Source organism: Bos grunniens, chromosome 16, assembly GCF_055505025.1.
Source record: "Bos grunniens cultivar Pamir isolate PY7600 chromosome 16, Bosgru_T2T1.0, whole genome shotgun sequence".
Classification (NCBI taxonomy): Eukaryota; Metazoa; Chordata; class Mammalia; order Artiodactyla; family Bovidae; genus Bos; species Bos grunniens.
This window is the reverse complement of record NC_141180.1, coordinates 1,478,259-1,494,017: the sequence shown is the minus strand read 5'-3', so window position 1 is coordinate 1,494,017 and position 15,759 is coordinate 1,478,259. Positions and strand designations below refer to the sequence as shown.

General features: G+C 63.9%; 1 protein-coding gene across 4 annotated transcripts in view; it reads right to left on the bottom strand.

Moving 5' to 3' along the window:
• KIF21B (kinesin family member 21B) overlaps positions 1-15,090 on the bottom strand; it is a 41,385-nt gene extending 26,295 nt beyond the window's left edge. For all 4 annotated transcript variants that reach the window (XM_086343107.1, XM_086343109.1, XM_086343108.1 and 1 more), the window contains exons 1-3: positions 14,735-15,090; positions 2,405-2,627; positions 1,996-2,178 (exon numbers count right to left, since the gene is read on the bottom strand). In XM_086343107.1, coding sequence (XP_086199233.1) covers positions 1,996-2,178; positions 2,405-2,627; positions 14,735-14,775 — 447 coding nt within the window. In that variant the 5' untranslated portion in view covers positions 14,776-15,090. The remainder of the gene's footprint in view (positions 1-1,995; positions 2,179-2,404; positions 2,628-14,734) is intronic.
• Positions 15,091-15,759: the final 669 nt, after the last annotated feature.

Below are 15,759 nucleotides of genomic sequence, written 5' to 3'. Positions count from 1 at the left end.
AGGACTGAGTCCTCCCGCAGACAGAGGATGAGATGCACCGGGGAGGGGGCGGGGGCGGGGCTCCAAGCGGGGAGGTGGGGCTCAGTGGAGAGCTGAGCTCTGGGGGGTGAGGGATGGAGAGCCACCTGTGACCTGGCCCCCAGTGAGCCTGGGGACACCACTGTGGGAGGCAGCTTGGCTGGGAGTGTCCCCCCATTTCAGATGGTCTCAGCTTTGGAGAGTCCTGTGCTTGAAATCGCTGGCAGGGCAAGTTTCATCTGTTGGAATTGTCACCGGGCAGGGAGCTGGGGCGGGCAGCAGGAGGGACGAGCAAGCGGTCAGCGGCCAACAGTGGCCTGTATGTGGGGGGGGGGCAGGTCCCAGCCCACGGACATCCGAGGCTTTGATGGCCTTCAAGGGACAGAAATACCCCACAGGAAGGGGAAGAGGAAACGGAAGGCCCTGGTGCAGATGTGGGGCCTTGGTGTCTGTCTGTCAGGACAGACACACGGCAACATTTAATCCCTGTGGGTCACCCTTTGGCCTGGGCTTTCTAGGTGCTGAACTGCTCTTTGGGTCTCTCTATGACAAAAGGATGGAGAAAGGGAAAAACAAAGAGAAGTTTATAGAAATACACAGTGTGGGACACACATACACACAAACATGCACACAAACACACAGATATACACATGCACACACACAAATACACACATGCATATACACAAACACAGATATACACATACACACACAAACACTCATATGCGTATACACACACAGATATATACACATGCACACACACAAACACACATATGCATATACACAAATACACAGATATACACAGACACACGTAGAGACATATACAGTGAGGGTGTGCTCAGTCACTCAGCTGTGCGTGACTGTAGCCCCATGGACCATAGTCGCCAGGCTCCTCTGTCCATGGGACTCTTCAGGCAAGAATACTGGAATGGGTTGCCATTTCCTCCTCCAGGGGATCTTCTTGACCCGGGGATGGAACACATCCATCCATCCATATATATGTATATAGAGACACACACACACACATGCCTGCACACATATACATATAGATACTTATACACGTATAGACACATACCATGTACACACACACACAAAGGCAGACTCTTTCAAAGCGAGAGTCCAGAAGGACAAAGAGCAACTTCCAGCCTAAAGCGCAGGCCCCAATGGGGACAGCAGCGCACAAATGCCCGGGAGGGAGCAGGGCTGGAGAGGCGTGGGCAGACAGGGAGACCTGGAGAAGGCTGGGGCCACGTGCTTCCCTCCGAGGACACCCTGGACACGGTCAGAGGCCAGGGCGGCCCCACACCCAGCAATTGCCGTGGGGCCTGGATCCCTGGGACTGACGCTGCCTGGGCCAGGTGGCCGAGAGCAGGAGCCTGGTCACGCTGGGCCTCGTAAGAGGTACCGAGCCCACGGCCCTCCTGGAGACGCTTCTGAGAGGTCTCTTGGGAGGCCAGGGATTCCCCTCCCCCGCCCCGGAGCCGCTAGCTGCCTCCCTGGGGCTCAGCACCCTGACCTCCTCCCAGAGACAGGCAGGACCAGAGGCCAGACAGGCCCCCTCTGGAGAACCCTCCTACCCTGGGGTCAGAGAAGACTCCGAGGGTCAGGAAGGACCTCCGCCAGAAAGGGACAGGAGGGCCCAGCGGAGGCCAGGAAGGGTGAGAGCCAGAGTTACTATGAGCCGGGCCTGGGCGTCCTGGTCACCCTAGGGCCCCAGGACTGGGTGCCATCGCGCCCACCAGGTGGCAGAGCTGTAATCCATCCGAGTTTGCAGGGATCCTTCAGGTTCTCCCTGCCTCGAGCCCCTCGGGGGCAGGGAGCCCCTTCAGGGTCCCGCCGGGCGGGCCTCCAGCACCGCGGAGCCGGGGGACGCCTTCCACAGCGGGGACCTCATCCCTGCGGTGCCTCCTCTGCCACCCTGCTAGGAGCCCGGCTCCCGAGTCTTGCCGCCCCCACCCCGCCACCCGCAAGGCCACGGACCTCCAGGAACTGGGCGCTGACTTTGAACTCGGGCCCGGCCACGCCCTGCTCCTGCGCCCGCTGCTTGCGCTCCGCAATGCCCCCGAAGAGGTGCGCGATGGCCCGCGGGATGATGCCCTGCTCCTCCTCCGCTGTGGCCACGTCGAAGCCAGTGCCCATGGTGTACGTCTTCCCCGCCCCCGTCTGTGTCGGCAAAGTTGGGAGAAGGTGTTACCCAGCACCCTGGGGGCGGGCCGCAAGCCCGGGACCCTCCCAGCCTGTCCCCGCCGGCCGATCCTGGCTCAGCCAGCAGCACCTCAGCACCCCCGGACCACAGACAAGACCCCGGCTGCATCCCAGCTACTCCGCGGCCAGCTCTCTGCCCTCAGATGGGGCCGGGGGCCGGGTGACCACAGGTAAAGGCGCTCACCTGCCCGTAGGCCAGCACCGTGGCATTGTAGCCCTCGAAGCAGCCCTCCACGAGCTTGCTGACGCAGGTGGAGTAGATCTGCTCCTGCCAGGTGTCCAGGTCGAAGACAAAGTCATAGGTGAAGGCCTTGTCCTTCCCCAGGAGGACCTGGGGCTCCCCGGGGGTGACCGACGTGCAGATGTGGCAGCCCTCAATCTTCTCCTTTGACAGCTGGGGCCGGATCCTGCCCAGGGCGGGGGGCGGGAGGGAGTCCTGGGTCAGACTGGCTGGGGGTGACCCGCAGCCACCCTCCTGCCCGTCCGGCTGGCCAGCGTCTGCCCCCAGGCCCCTACTCTCCCACGAGTGGGAGAAGGAAGGAAGCGTAGCATGGGAGCAGCTGTGTGAGACCTCCCTAACAATAACAGTGATGATAATATCAACACTGCTCAAAGCAGCAGCTGTGGGCGTTTTTATTCATGCATGCACGCACGTTGGCTGCACTGGGTCTTCGTGGCTGCACATGGGCTTTCCCTAGATGCGGAGTGCAGGCTTCTCACTGCACGGGCTTCTCTTGCGGCGGAGCACAGGGTCTAGGGGCGAGGGCTTCAGGATTGCAGCCCATGGGCTCAGAGTTGGGGCTCGAGGGCTCCATAGCTGTGACACATGGGCACAGTTGCCCCGTGGCATGTGGAATCTCGCCAGAGCGTGGATCGAACCGTGTCCCCCGCATTGGCGGGTGGATTCCTAACACGGGACCATAAGGAAGTCCAGCAGCTGCTAACATTTCATGAGCACCCTAGGAATTGAATCTACGTTAAAGGTATTTTACCTAACACGAATTCACGTATTCTTTACCATAAACCTGCAAGGTATGTGTTATTTGCTGGATTTTTACTGAGGAAACAGAGGCTGGGAGAGTCTGACTTTCCCAAGATCGGGCAGCAACAGAACATGCCAGGTCCGACTGACCTCAAAGCACACGCTCCTGACGGGTCACGGAGCCCCAGGGTCCGTGTCCCGTAGAGAAGGGGTGGGGAGAAGGCAGGTGGCCCCTCCTGAGAGGCAAAGCCCAGGACCAAAGAGGGAAGGGAGGCCCAGGCCTGGCTGCCCCCCGGGGGGGCTACGTTCCGGAGGAGACCAGTGTCTCTGCCCAGGCCTGCAGGGGCTGCAGGGGTTCCCCCCCCCAACTCAGGAAGGCCCGCCCCAGATGCGAGGGGACGTCTCAGGCACGAGCTCCAGTTCCTTTCTGGAAGCCAAGAGGGCTGGACCAGGCAGGACCCTGAGAGCGGGTTGAGGCAAAAGTCAGAGAAGGGCAGGGACCTCCAGCAGGGGCGCCCGCCACAGGAGGGGCCCCATCCCAGGCCCTGGGGCTCCCCAGCACAGAGGAAGAGGAGGGGCCCCAGGGCGAAGTGGGGCACAGCGTGGACAGTGGGCAGGGCTGTCTCCTTCCCCTGCCCCTGCCCCTCTTGCAAGCAGCCGCTGCTGGAGGAGGTCTCCATGGCAACTGAGAGTGAGTCAGTGAGCATGTGCATGGATTGGCAGAGAGCACCTCCCGATGCCTGAATCTCCGGGTGGAGGGGTGCTGTGGGCTCACACAGCCAGCCAGCCCCTCAGCCAGCCTCTCACAATGAGCTGCTTGTCAGCACCCCCGCCCTAAGCCAACATTTACGGAGAGAAGAGAGCATGTGAGGGCGGGCCCGGGGCGCTCCTCCTGCAAAGCCGGCCCCCAAGGGCCATCCTGTCTCAGCCTCAGGCTGCCCAGCCCCAAGGCTCCTCAGAGCCTGGTGAGAAGCCCCCTGAGCCTGCGGCCTGCGTTTGGCTGTGAGGGGGATAAGAGGCTGGGGGCCGGGTGGTGGCCTGGCCTTTCTCCAGGACCGGTCCTCACACCACCGAGGCTGCAGGGGCTGGACACCCACGGAGGTTACCACCCCCCTCCCTGCCCCATCCAGCTGCTGAGGGCCAGGCTGAAGTGAGAGCACAGCTCCCGTCTCCCTCAGACCAGCTTCTGGCTTGGAGAGGTGCTGGGAATCCTCCCCATCCTTCCTGGACCTACAGATCAGACCCTGGACCCGTCAGTAAGATGCCCAGGCCGTGGTGCTCCCACCTGGACCGCTGGTGGCGGCGGCCGACACACAACCACGCCCGAGTGGGACACTTCGGTCCCCGCGGCGGACAAGGAAACAGACGGTGCCAGCCAGGGGCGGGCGCCAGGGGCGGCGGGGTCTGAGCCTGGGCAGGGCGGGTTCCACTCCTCCCTTGTTCCTGTGCTTTGTGCAGCTGAGGGGCAGGGCCCAGCGTGCCCAGGGGAAGGCAGGCAGCAACCTCAAAGGGCACTGGGCAGGGGCCAGGAGCTCAGGCCTGGGGGCCCAGGGTGTCCGGGGCTCCCAGGGGGACCTGGCCGCCTCTAAGGCCTCTCCAGCTTCACTGGCCAGCACCAGCTCCCTGCCATGTGGGTTGCTTGCGATGGGATTTCTGGATCTGGTTCAAATACCATTTAATTACCACAGGCAGATGGCAATGTTGGTGATTGGAGGAAATCGAATCAGGGTCCCTGGAGACAGGAGGAGCCGCAGAGGGGGAGCCATTGCCCTGCCTGGCGGAGCCCATCAGCAAGAAGCCGGCTTCTGCTCCGCCCACCAGGCCCCCAGCCCAAGAGGGCGGCCGGAAGGACATCAGGAGGCAGGGCCTAGAGGAGGGGGCTCCAGGGTTTGAGGGTCCAGGCATTGCAAGGTCAGCAGGCATTCACCCTGGGACCTTTCCCGGTCCAGCGCATTTTGGTGTGGGGTCCTCTGGGGTCAGAGCCAGCCAGGCCCACGCTGGCCCATTCTAGGCACAGTGTCCTTGGCAGGTGCGGATGGGTGAGTACCATCCAGAGAATGGGGTACCAGCTGGGAGCCAGAGGACACGAGCCCAGGATGAGTCACTCACTCCCAAGGCTACCGACCCGGACGGGGCGTGGGGGAGTGTTCGTCCCAGGAACGGGCCATGAACAAGTAACTGGGCATGGGTGCTTTCACGCACCAGCGCTGAGCCAGGCGCCTCAGACCGTCTCCCTTAAGGGAGGTGGTGTACTAGTGACTTCAACCCACTGTCCAGAGAGGGAAGCTGAGGCTGAGTCCCAGTCAGTACAGGCAAGCCGGGAGTCCGAAGCCCGCGGCTTCTCCACTTCGCCAGCTGCCTGGGACACTCAGCGCCCAGACGGACATATGAACTCTCTGCCCGGCACCACCGAGGGAGCAGGGGGCAGCTGGGCGGGGGCGGCCTGCCACAGCCGACACAGGTCTGGCAGGCTGTACCCGAGCGCTGGGCTTTCGGGGGCCCCCAGTCCAGTGGCCTTGGGCTCCTTCCCACCACACCGTGCCCGGGGGAGATTGTGAACCCAGGGCGCATCCAGGGTGCGTCCAGGGTGCGTCCAGGAGATAAAAGACGGGCCCTTGGCAAGCGCCTGCCCCACCCTCCAGTGGGTCAGCCACCCCTGCTTCCCTGCATCATCAGGACATCTCTTCCCAGTTTCAGCTTTCTAGGAACTCCACGGCCCTTGCCTGCGGCAGCTCCTGACCAGCCTGGCCCCGCCCCAGGCGAAGTCACTTCTGCGGGCAGCCCTGGAGCCCCAGATGAGGGAAGGAGACAGCTTCCGGCTACGCAGGGTGGCAGGATGGCACCCCTGCCAGCGCTGTTCCTCCCTAGGGGCACGGGAGGGCAGGCAGGGATGGGAACCAGGCTCCAGGATCTTCCAAGGGAACCAGGGGCACAGGGTGCGGAGCCAGGGTGAGGCGAGTGAGGTGTTCGCGCCTCGGATGCAAAATTTAAGGGGGAATGAAAAGACTCCATGATCACGATAAATTATGATTTACTGCACTATTCGGAAAACTCAAACTGGCAAAGTGTGCTGCCTGTTTTTGTCAAACCCAAAAGGGATTTTGTGGACCCCACGGCGGGGGGTCATTTCTGAGCAGAGACACCCCACCCCCCCCACCCGCCTCAGCCCCGGAAACCTTCCCCCTCCCCGCCCTCCCCCAACCTCCCCATCCCTTCTCCCGGCCCTGCAGGGGGAGGGCGGCGCAGGGCCCCACTGAGAAAGGCCCGGAACCTCCCAGAACAGAGCCCGGTCTATCCGCCACTTGGCAACGCGCAGAGGGCCGGGAGGGGCGCAGAGAAGGCCCGGGCTCTCCGGCAGAGGGGTCCAGCCTGGGCCCGCGGTGCCGCCTCCGCGCACTGTCTAGCGGCGCCGGGGCTGGGGATTCTAAGAGCCTTTTGTACACTCGGGGCGGAGGGCTTCGGGCGCCCGGGCCGCACCCCACACCGGCTCGTGTCCCCCCAGGCGGGGCACAAAGGCGGCGAGCCCGAGCCCGGGGCTGCGAGAAGCGCTGAGCTCAGCACTTCCCCGGCTCTTCGGGAGCCAGGACAGGGCGGAAGCGGAGGACGGCGGAGCCAGCGAGGAGGCAGGCCCGGGGACGCTGCGCCTGCCAAGGCGGGAGGGTCCCTCCCCCAAAGCCTGGCCAGCGGCGCGCCGCTCCCGACCGGCCTCGGTGATGCCGCACAGAGCCGCCAACCACCCCGCAGGGCTCCGCCCGCCGCCGGGGGCTGGGGCGGGGTGCGTGGGTGTGGCCGGCTCCAGGTGAACCCCGTCCCACCCGGTTAGCCGGCTCCAGCCCCTCCGTAGGTCTCTAACCGACCCGCCCCCGGGTCTTTATCCCAGGCTCCCACATCCCTTGAAGAAGTCTTCCTTGTCTCCAAGAGGTCGTGGTTTCGTTACTAAGTCATGTCCCACTCTTGCAACCCCATGGACTGTCGCCTGCCAGCCTCCGGCTGTGATATTAAAATAACTAAGAACTGCTCCAGAATCCTAGAAAATTCTTACAGCTGTGGTGTGTGCTCTGTGATTCCTGACATCCCTTTTTGCTGGTACCTGGAACCTCCTGGACGCAATTCCTCAGGAGTAGTAACCCCACACATAAGGAGCAACATGCCTCTTTGCTGGTCACTGGTCACGGTACCTACCACTTTGCACACGATCTAAGGGGGGTTCCTACCACACTTTGCACACAGTCTAAGGGGGTTCCTGCCACACTTTGCACATGTTCCAAGGGGGGTATCTGCCACACTTTGCACACATTCTAAGCAGGGGGTTCCTACCACACCTTGCACATGTTCTAAGGGGGGGGGTCCTACCACACTTTCCGCATTTTCTAAGGGGGAGATTCTTGCCACACTTTGCACACATTCTAAGGTGGATTCCTACCACACTTTTCACACATTCTCAGGGGGGTTCCTACCACACTTTGCACACATTCTAAGGAGGAGGTCCCCCCACAATTTACAAAGAGGGCTCAAAGAGATATTAACTCAGCTTAAGGCCACAGAGCTAACCAGTAGCCAGCTACGTCTTCTAGGAAGCCCATCTTTGCTGGCCATGGGACTGAAGGGTCAGAGCAGGAGGACAACTGGGGAGAACCAGCCTGAAGGCGAGTTGTCACTCGGGGGTCTTCCAGGCTGGAAGACACCCTTGCGGGCCCCACGTCCAGGGCCATGAGAAGAACCGCAGCCCCCTCCAACGGCCAAGATCACCTCATAACCAGTCCCTTCAGAAACAGCCCAGGGGTGTGAGCCCCTCCTGGACACCCTAATGTCTTTCTGGAATCCTGAATAGGAGCCCGGGGGCCTGGGTGCCTGGAGAAGTGAGAACGCCCAGCACCCTGTCCTGGGGTGGGCTGCCCCCCACGGCTGCCCGGATCCCATGACCCCCTCCTCACGCCACGCCTGGCTCCGTCTGGTGCTGGGCTCTCACAACGTCCAATGTGGAGGAGTGTGTGTGTGGCAGGGGACACAGAGAAGAGCCACAGGACCCCCTGTCTGCCTGGCACAGCGAGGCACTCAGTCATGCAGTGAGCTGCCAGGGGCCAGCTTGGTCCCATCACTGACGGAGCCAGACCAGAGGGGAACTCAGCCACAGAGCGAGGGATTCAGACCAGCTAGCAGCGAGAGGCTCCTGCCTGCAGAGGCTGCGGAGCCCTCGGAAGGGAAGGGGGGGTCTGCAGTCCTCCTCCCTTGGAGTCATGGTCACTGACGCCACCCGAGCCACCTCTGTTAGGACTGGATGCGGTATCTTTTGAGAGCTGATGCGTGGAGCTCCTGTACATGCAGGGACACATGTCACGTGTAAGGACTGCCTCCTTCCTGAGGCTCAGAAGGGAGAATCTGAACAAGCCCGGAGTCACACTCTCCTAATGGTGGAGCTGAAATCCAAACCCAGCCTGACTGTGGCCCGGCCTGCCGCATCCTCTAAGCAGCTCCGGCCCGGAGAGAGGTGGGCCGGGGAAAGATGATCCTGCCGACAGCTGCCAGAGGGCCAGAGCCGTCTGCTGGGGAGCATTTTCACATTCACAGTGAAGACAGCCTAGGCCGGGGCAGGGGAAGGGGGGACCAGGGACCCAGGAGGCTGCTGCCTCGCAAGAGCACGGCGCCGCCTCTGAGGCAGAGGGAGGAGGTCACCCACGTTCGTGGGCATCCTCTCCTCCCCACCCCCTCCCGGGCAGCCTGCCAGCTCCAGGAAGTCGGCTGGAATCGACATCCCTGCTGTCTCACGGGAGTCTGGCTCCCAGACACCCTGGGGCTTCAGCTGACTTAGCCCGTCCTGCAGGGGGTGCGGGGGCAGTCTGCCCTGAAGTAGGGTGGCAGGTCCAGCGTGGGGTGCTGCCCCTCTCAGCTGCAGAGCTTCGGCCTGGGGAGCCCTGTGAGCTCCCAGGCCCTCCCCCAGCCCAGTCCTCCTGAGGCTGCCTCAGGGAAAACACTGGTCTGAACCCCCAAACAAGAAGGCTTTGTACAGCAGGGTCAAAGGACATGGGTTTACGAGGCCAGGCCTGGGGAAAGGGGTCCGCAGCCCCCTCTGCCTGACTTCTGCCCCTGCATGCGTTCCCAGGAGCCCAGGGAGGGCTGCAGACACTCAAGGGGACCCACAGGAAGCCTGGGGTTCAGGACTCCCTCCCTCCCGGGAATGTCCTCCACCTCTTGCTCTCTCAGTTCGTCCCAGGGTCCTGGCCACTGACTTCTGCGGAATGCCCCGGCAGGCCGTCCAGTGGGGGAGGGCGTGGGGTGTCTCATCTACACCCCCAAGGCATCGGGGTCTCAGCTGGGCCCACTCCCCCAGAAAGGCTGAAGGAGGCCTGGGGGAGGAGGTGGGTGGGGAGAAGCTGGAGCGTGGGTGCGAGGAGGGGCGGGGGGCGGGGTGTGTGGTCCCTATCCTGAACTGCCCACTACCCCCTCTGCAGTCCACCCCGCAGGCCCAGCTTTGGGGACTAGGAGGGGGTGTCCCCAGCCCAGGAAAGCCCACGCAGCTGCGCCCCAGCCTTGCCGGCTGGTCTGCCCCACCCCCACCCCGCCCTGGGGCATCTGGCAGGGGTTTCCCATGACCTCCTGGGAGACGCTGCAGAGCCCCGAGCTGTGCTGGCATCTGGGTCTGGGAGGGCCGCTCGCGGGGACTGAGCCCTGGGGACGCTCGCATGCTGGGGAATGCACAGCAACAGGTGTCGGCCTGCGCTCCCGCCAGCCCCCGACCCCAGTCCCCAGGGGCCCTTCCCGGCTCGACCCAGGCACAGTGGGCTTCCACCCCGCATGGCAGAGGGACAGGGGCTCGGGCGTCTGGGGGTCCGGGGATGGTGAACCACGGCCCTGCATCCCTTCCACACCCAGAGCAGCGAGGGCAGGGCAGGGGTGCCCCTGGGGACGGACACCTGCCGCAGGCCCCACAAACGCCCACCAAGCTCCACCGCCCACCCCCCGGGACAGAGGAGCAGCCCCCGGGGCCCAGGCCGCCAACCCAGCCAGTACCAGCCCCAGCCCGCAGCCTCTCAGGGCCCCCATTCCTCCTAGGGGGCTGCTTGTCTAGAGGGTGAAGCAAGCGATAGAGAAGCCCAAGGTGGAGAGGGCCTGCGAGGACACAGGCGGAGACGTGGCTGTTGGGGAGCTGCCCTGCAGGGCGGTGAGGTGGCCCTCAGGCAGGAAAGCGGCGTCCAGGGGCAGCTGTGTGGAGCTCAGGAAAGGCAGGGGGGCGGCTCCCACCGGGGTGGGCAGAGAGCCCCACATCCAGGAGCGCGTGGAGACAGGCGGCTTGTGCCCAGCCCTGAGTGCCTCCCCACGCGCCTTCCCACATTCACAGTCACAGCCACGGCCTGCCCGAAGCATCAGAGCAAATGGAGGCGCGGGGATGCTGGCAAAGCGCCAGTTAGCAGCCAGAGCAGGCTGCGTGGAGCAGGGCCTGGGAAACGAGGCTGCCCTGGGCTCACGGTCAGAGGCCTGTTTCACCGCGGTGAGCCTGTGCCCGTCTCCACGGTGGGGTGGCACCTGGCACCTGACTCCCGCGGGCCTGCGTGGGACGAGAAGATGCGACGCCTGGGGCTCAGCGAGTGGGCAGGAAGTGACCACGCCCAGGCCCCCCAGCCCAGCGCTTTCTCCGCTGCCTGCTGCCTGCGGTCCATCACCAACCAGTCCCAGGGCTCCAGGTGAATTCTTTTCACTGCAGTCACTGAGGCTTAACCAGTGAGACACCTCCGAGGCACACGTTCAGCAAGTGCTTATTCCTGTTCACATTTTCTTCACACTCAGCTCCTCCAGAGTCAGCCTTTAAGGACTGTCCACCTTCCACTGCACCCAGAACACTGCTCCTCACAAGAGGACATGCCAGAACAGCCCGCTGATCCCATTGTACAGGGAGGAAAAACTGAGGCCCAGGAGAAACAGAAATGGGGCCCCAGCCCGGCCCTCTGTCCCCGGAGCCGCTGTGGGAAGGAGGGTGCCAGGCACATGTCACTTCTGTCACTTCCTCAGCCCCTGCCCCCCACCTCCGCGCGGTCTTCAAAAGCTGACAGCCAATCAGGCGGGCTGGCTCGGGCAGAGGGTGGGGGGCATGCTTCCGGGGCCTGCGGTTACTACACTGCACTTCCTGGTGATGACATAAGCCCTATTTCTGCAGCAGGAGACCGCCACCAAGCCTCTAGGGTCCCCACCACCCCCAGGAGGCCCTGCCTGCGCCCTTTTCCCGGGTCTGGGTCCCCACCACCCCCAGGAGGCCCTGCCTGCGCCCTTTTCCCGGGTCTGGGAACCGGACAGCAGGGACTCTAGCTGGTCCTGGCCGGCCTTGGACTCTGTTGGAGGAAGGGCGGGGAGGAGACGCTGAAGACACCGCCTCCCCACCCCACTCAGTTTTTTCTGTCTTATCTTTGTCCCAAGCCACCAATTCTCTTGATTCAAAATTTTAGACAGACGCTGACTGAGACTCCAGAGCAGCCTGGAGCCAGGGGAGTAACTGCAGCTAGAGAGCCCAAGGACAGAGCAGGGCTGGTGGTCCCTGGGTGCCTGGCTGGCGTCCCCAGCCCTGTTCCAGCCCAGGTCTGACCCTGCAGTGTCCAGGGATGGATGCCCAGGGAACCCAGGGAGCCCCCAGCCCCGCCCCAGCAGACTAAGGACAGAAGCTTAAGGAAACCAGGCAAGGATAAGGGAGTGGGGTGGCCAGGCCTCCCCTCGTGCTGGGGGCTCAGAGCTGGAGGCTTAAAAGGGTCTTAAATAAACGCACCCTGTGACTCGGCTTCCTTCCCCAATCTCAACTTTGCCAACCAGCATTTCTTAATAGCCGCCCCTTCCCCTTCTCCCCCGACTAGTTAGGCCTGCATTTCTGCAACCTGGAGCAGGTCTGCGCTCCCCATCACCCCCCTCCCAGGTAGAGACTGGCCTTAGCCAGCCTCAGAGCTGAGAGAGTTCTTATCGGACAAGGGGATTAAAGGATAAATGGATCACAGGGCAGGCTGGAGGGGCTGGCCTGGGAGTCTCGGTGCAGAGTTAAGGGGCAGAGGGCCAGCTTCCAGGGTGGCCTGGGGCTGGGGGCAGGGGGCTGGAGTTCTGCTTACATCTAGACCTTCTTCCTTTACCCACAGCTCCAGGTCCTGAAAGCTGCCCTCTCTGGTCTGACCCTTCCATGGCCTTCCCTGCAGCTCTACAGACAAGCCAGCTTTGATCCTTATCCGGAGATTACAGTGCCAAGAGCCCCAGGCCTGGCACTTCTTACCTAATCTAGTGGCCCCTGGACCCTTACACACACACACACACACACACATGTCAGACCATGTCTGCCCCATTCCTGGCCTCCCTGTCTCAAGAGTCGGACCCTGGACTTGCCATAAGTCATTCTCACGGGGACACAGTTAGATATGAGAAAGGGCAACCAGGCTAGGCCCCTGGCAGTTCCAGATCCTTGGCTCTTCCCAGCAGTGGTCAACACTGCTCCAGCCCGCCACCCAGTCCTTCAAGTGGGACGACAGATTTCAGAGGGTGGGCTTGAGGGGGGGGGTAGAAGGGGACCCCCAAAGAAAGGAGAAGTCTCCCTGCAGCCCCCAGTGGTGCCATCTGCTCCCCCTCCCAGCCTCGGTCCTAGTCCAGTACCGTCCTCAGCTCTGATTATAAGCTGGGCTCTGTCCAGGCATTGTCTGCCCTCCACAGCCAGCTGCCCATCCCAGTCTGGCATGTGCACTGGGGCCGGAGTGGGAGGGGAGGGGTGGGCGGGGGGGGGGGCCCTCCCCATCCAGGGAGCCCTGAAGGTCTGGCTCTGGAGGTGTTCCAGCCCCTCACCCTCCCTCCAGGCCAGTGGCAGAGGCAAGGAGTGGGGACACCCAGATCCCACCAGGCAGTCTCAGTGGAGGCAGAGACGACGCCGGTCACGGGAGGGGAGCATGGGCGGGCAAGATGCTCCAGGTGGAAAGAGTCCGGGAAGCTCCTGCCACTGGCGGCGGTGGGGAGAGAATACCAGCTCTTCCCTGGCTGAACAGGTGCCAAGGCCACGGGCTTGGCCACACCTCCGCACCCCTGGTCTAGCCTGGGGGCCCTGACGAGGTGGGGCTGGGGGCTCGGTTTGGCTCTCTAGGGTGAGATGGAGTCCAAAGGAAAGCTGCCTCCTTCCCAGCCCTGGTCCAGTTTCCTTTCATGACGCGCCCAGACTCCCACTCCGCTGCAGCTGTCTTATTGACATTGCCACTCCCCCCCACCATGCCCCTGGCCCTCACCCTCAGCCCCATAGGATCCTGCTGCAAAGAGCCCCGCCCCGCCAGCCCACCAGGCATCTTTGGGGCTCCTCTTTGTCTCGGGCTGTCCAGGGCCAGCGAGTCTGTGCCAGTGATGCTCCGAGAGCAGCCAGCAGTCCAGGGGGAGGGCACGCTGGTCTCCCTCCCTCCACTCCAGACTGTGATCAGCGGTCCCCTGACCCTCTCCACTGCAGAGGGCTAGCCAGGTGGCTGGGATTGGGGGGTGGGTAGCAGCACCTGCCCTGGGTGTTTTCCACAGTCTTCTTGGAGTGACTGCCCTGGAATTCTGGAATCTGGGTCACCTACAACCCAGGGAAGTCAGAGACCTTTCTCAGACCCACCCTAGACCCAGACTCAAACTCGCACCCTCATCACGAAGGGCTGGGTGATGCTCTCCACCCTCCCTGTGTTGGTGATGGGTCCCAGGCTGGCACTCTCCCACCAACGGATTGTCTCAAAGAGCTAAACCCAAATCAAGAACAGGGAGGGTGACATGGCGCGGAGGGCCCCCACCTAACACAAAGAACACAGCTCCATTGTGCCCTGTCCTCTGCCCACCTCGCTTCTGCCAGGATGTGCCTCAAAGTCCCAGGCAGGTCCACGTGGCCCTCCCCCGGCTCAGTTCTGTCTGAGGGCCTGAGGATGGGGCATCAGGGTCACCGCAGCCTGCCCTCTGAGAGGAGAACCCCTGACACCCCTCTTCTGTCCCCAGCCCAGCCGCTCTAAGGGCAGGGCCAGCAGGGATCGCTCCAGAGCCGCTGCCTCCCTACGGGCCAAGGCCCCATTCCAGCCCTTCCACTCGTCCTTTCAACGATCTTTGTCTGCGGAGCCGGCCAGGGCGGCGTGCTGCCTACCCGGCAGTGCGGAGAGCGCAGGATCAGCGGGCTGGGTGGATGCGGGGAAATGTCCCCCACCCAGTGTCCCCGCGTGAGACTGCAGCCCGTGGGGGGGAGGGGGGCAAAGAGGAAACACACAGACGCTCCCTCCCGGGCCCGGGCTGGGTGTGAAATACCGGATTTCCTTGTTTATTCGATTTTCTGATCATTAAGGGCTCCCGAGAGGGGCCCGAAATCACCACCCAAACAAAGCCCCTCCTGCCGCCCGCGGGGACGCCGCTCCCCCGGGGGCCCGGCCGGCGCGCGGCGCCCTCCAGCGCGGCCGGCTGGGCTTCCGCGGGCGCGGGCTGCCGGTGGAGCGGCGCCCTCTGGACCCCCGGACCCCCGCCCCGTGCCCACGCGAGACAAAGCCGAGCTCTCCGCGCACGCGCCCCGGTCACCCGTCCTACCTGACGGCCACCTTGACGCAGCAGTCCCCCTGACCGGCCATGGCGCTGCAGTGCCGGGGCCCGCGTCGATCAGGGGCGGGGGCCTGGGGGCCGATGCCCGGGGCGACGGCGGCGGCCGCGGCTGCAGAGGGCGGGGGCGCGGGCGCTGCGGGCGGGGGCTGCGGCTCCTGGAGGTGACATGCTCGCGGGCGGCCCGCGGAGGGCTCACCCGCGGCCGGCTGAGGGCCCCCGGGGCTGGGCCCGCGCGCCCCCTCGCGCCATCGGGCGGCGGCGCGGGGCCAGTGGACAGCCGGGGCGCGACGGTCTCCCCACCGCGCGGCTCCCGCGCGCGCACCTCGGGCCGCGCCGCGCCTCCTGCAGCCGCGCGAACAAAGGGGGCGGGGGCCGGCCCGGCGGAGGCCCCGCCCCTGACGCTCAGGCCCCTCCCCGATCCCCGCCCCCGAGCCCGCTGCGCCAATCGAGGCCCGACCCGGCAGCAGGGGCGGGGCGGAAGCCTTTAAAGAGACCCCTGGATGAGTCGGTCCACAAGCTCGCTGGGGTCCTGGAGAGGTTTCCTGGGGTCTTCGGAGCGACACGGCCCCAAGACCTGATCACACCGGTGCCTCGATCCCGGAGCCGCAGACTCTCGGCCTCGGTGGAACACCCCCCTCACCCCCCGCCCATAAATGCGGAAGCCGGGCGCAAGGAGGGGAACTACGAAGGTCACGCAGAAGTTAGTGGCTAAGCGAGGGCAAGCACCCGGGTGTCCCGGCCCGGCGCTTCCCTGCAGAGTGTCCCACAGCGCCTGACGGTTTGTGTTCTGAAAGCTCCGGGAAAGCCTCTCTTCATTTATTCCGGTGAACTTGCTAACCTTTACTGGGGGGGATTCTCGCTAGTGTCTAACTAAAATCCCCTGTCCCTACAACCCTGCAGCGTTTTAAAGCTCGTCTTTGGGTTGGTTCCTGGCCAGGCTCCTAGCCTAGACGGCCCCTCCGGGGGCTCCAGTGACCTTTGTGACCTACAGATGACTCCCACCTTCAGCCCCC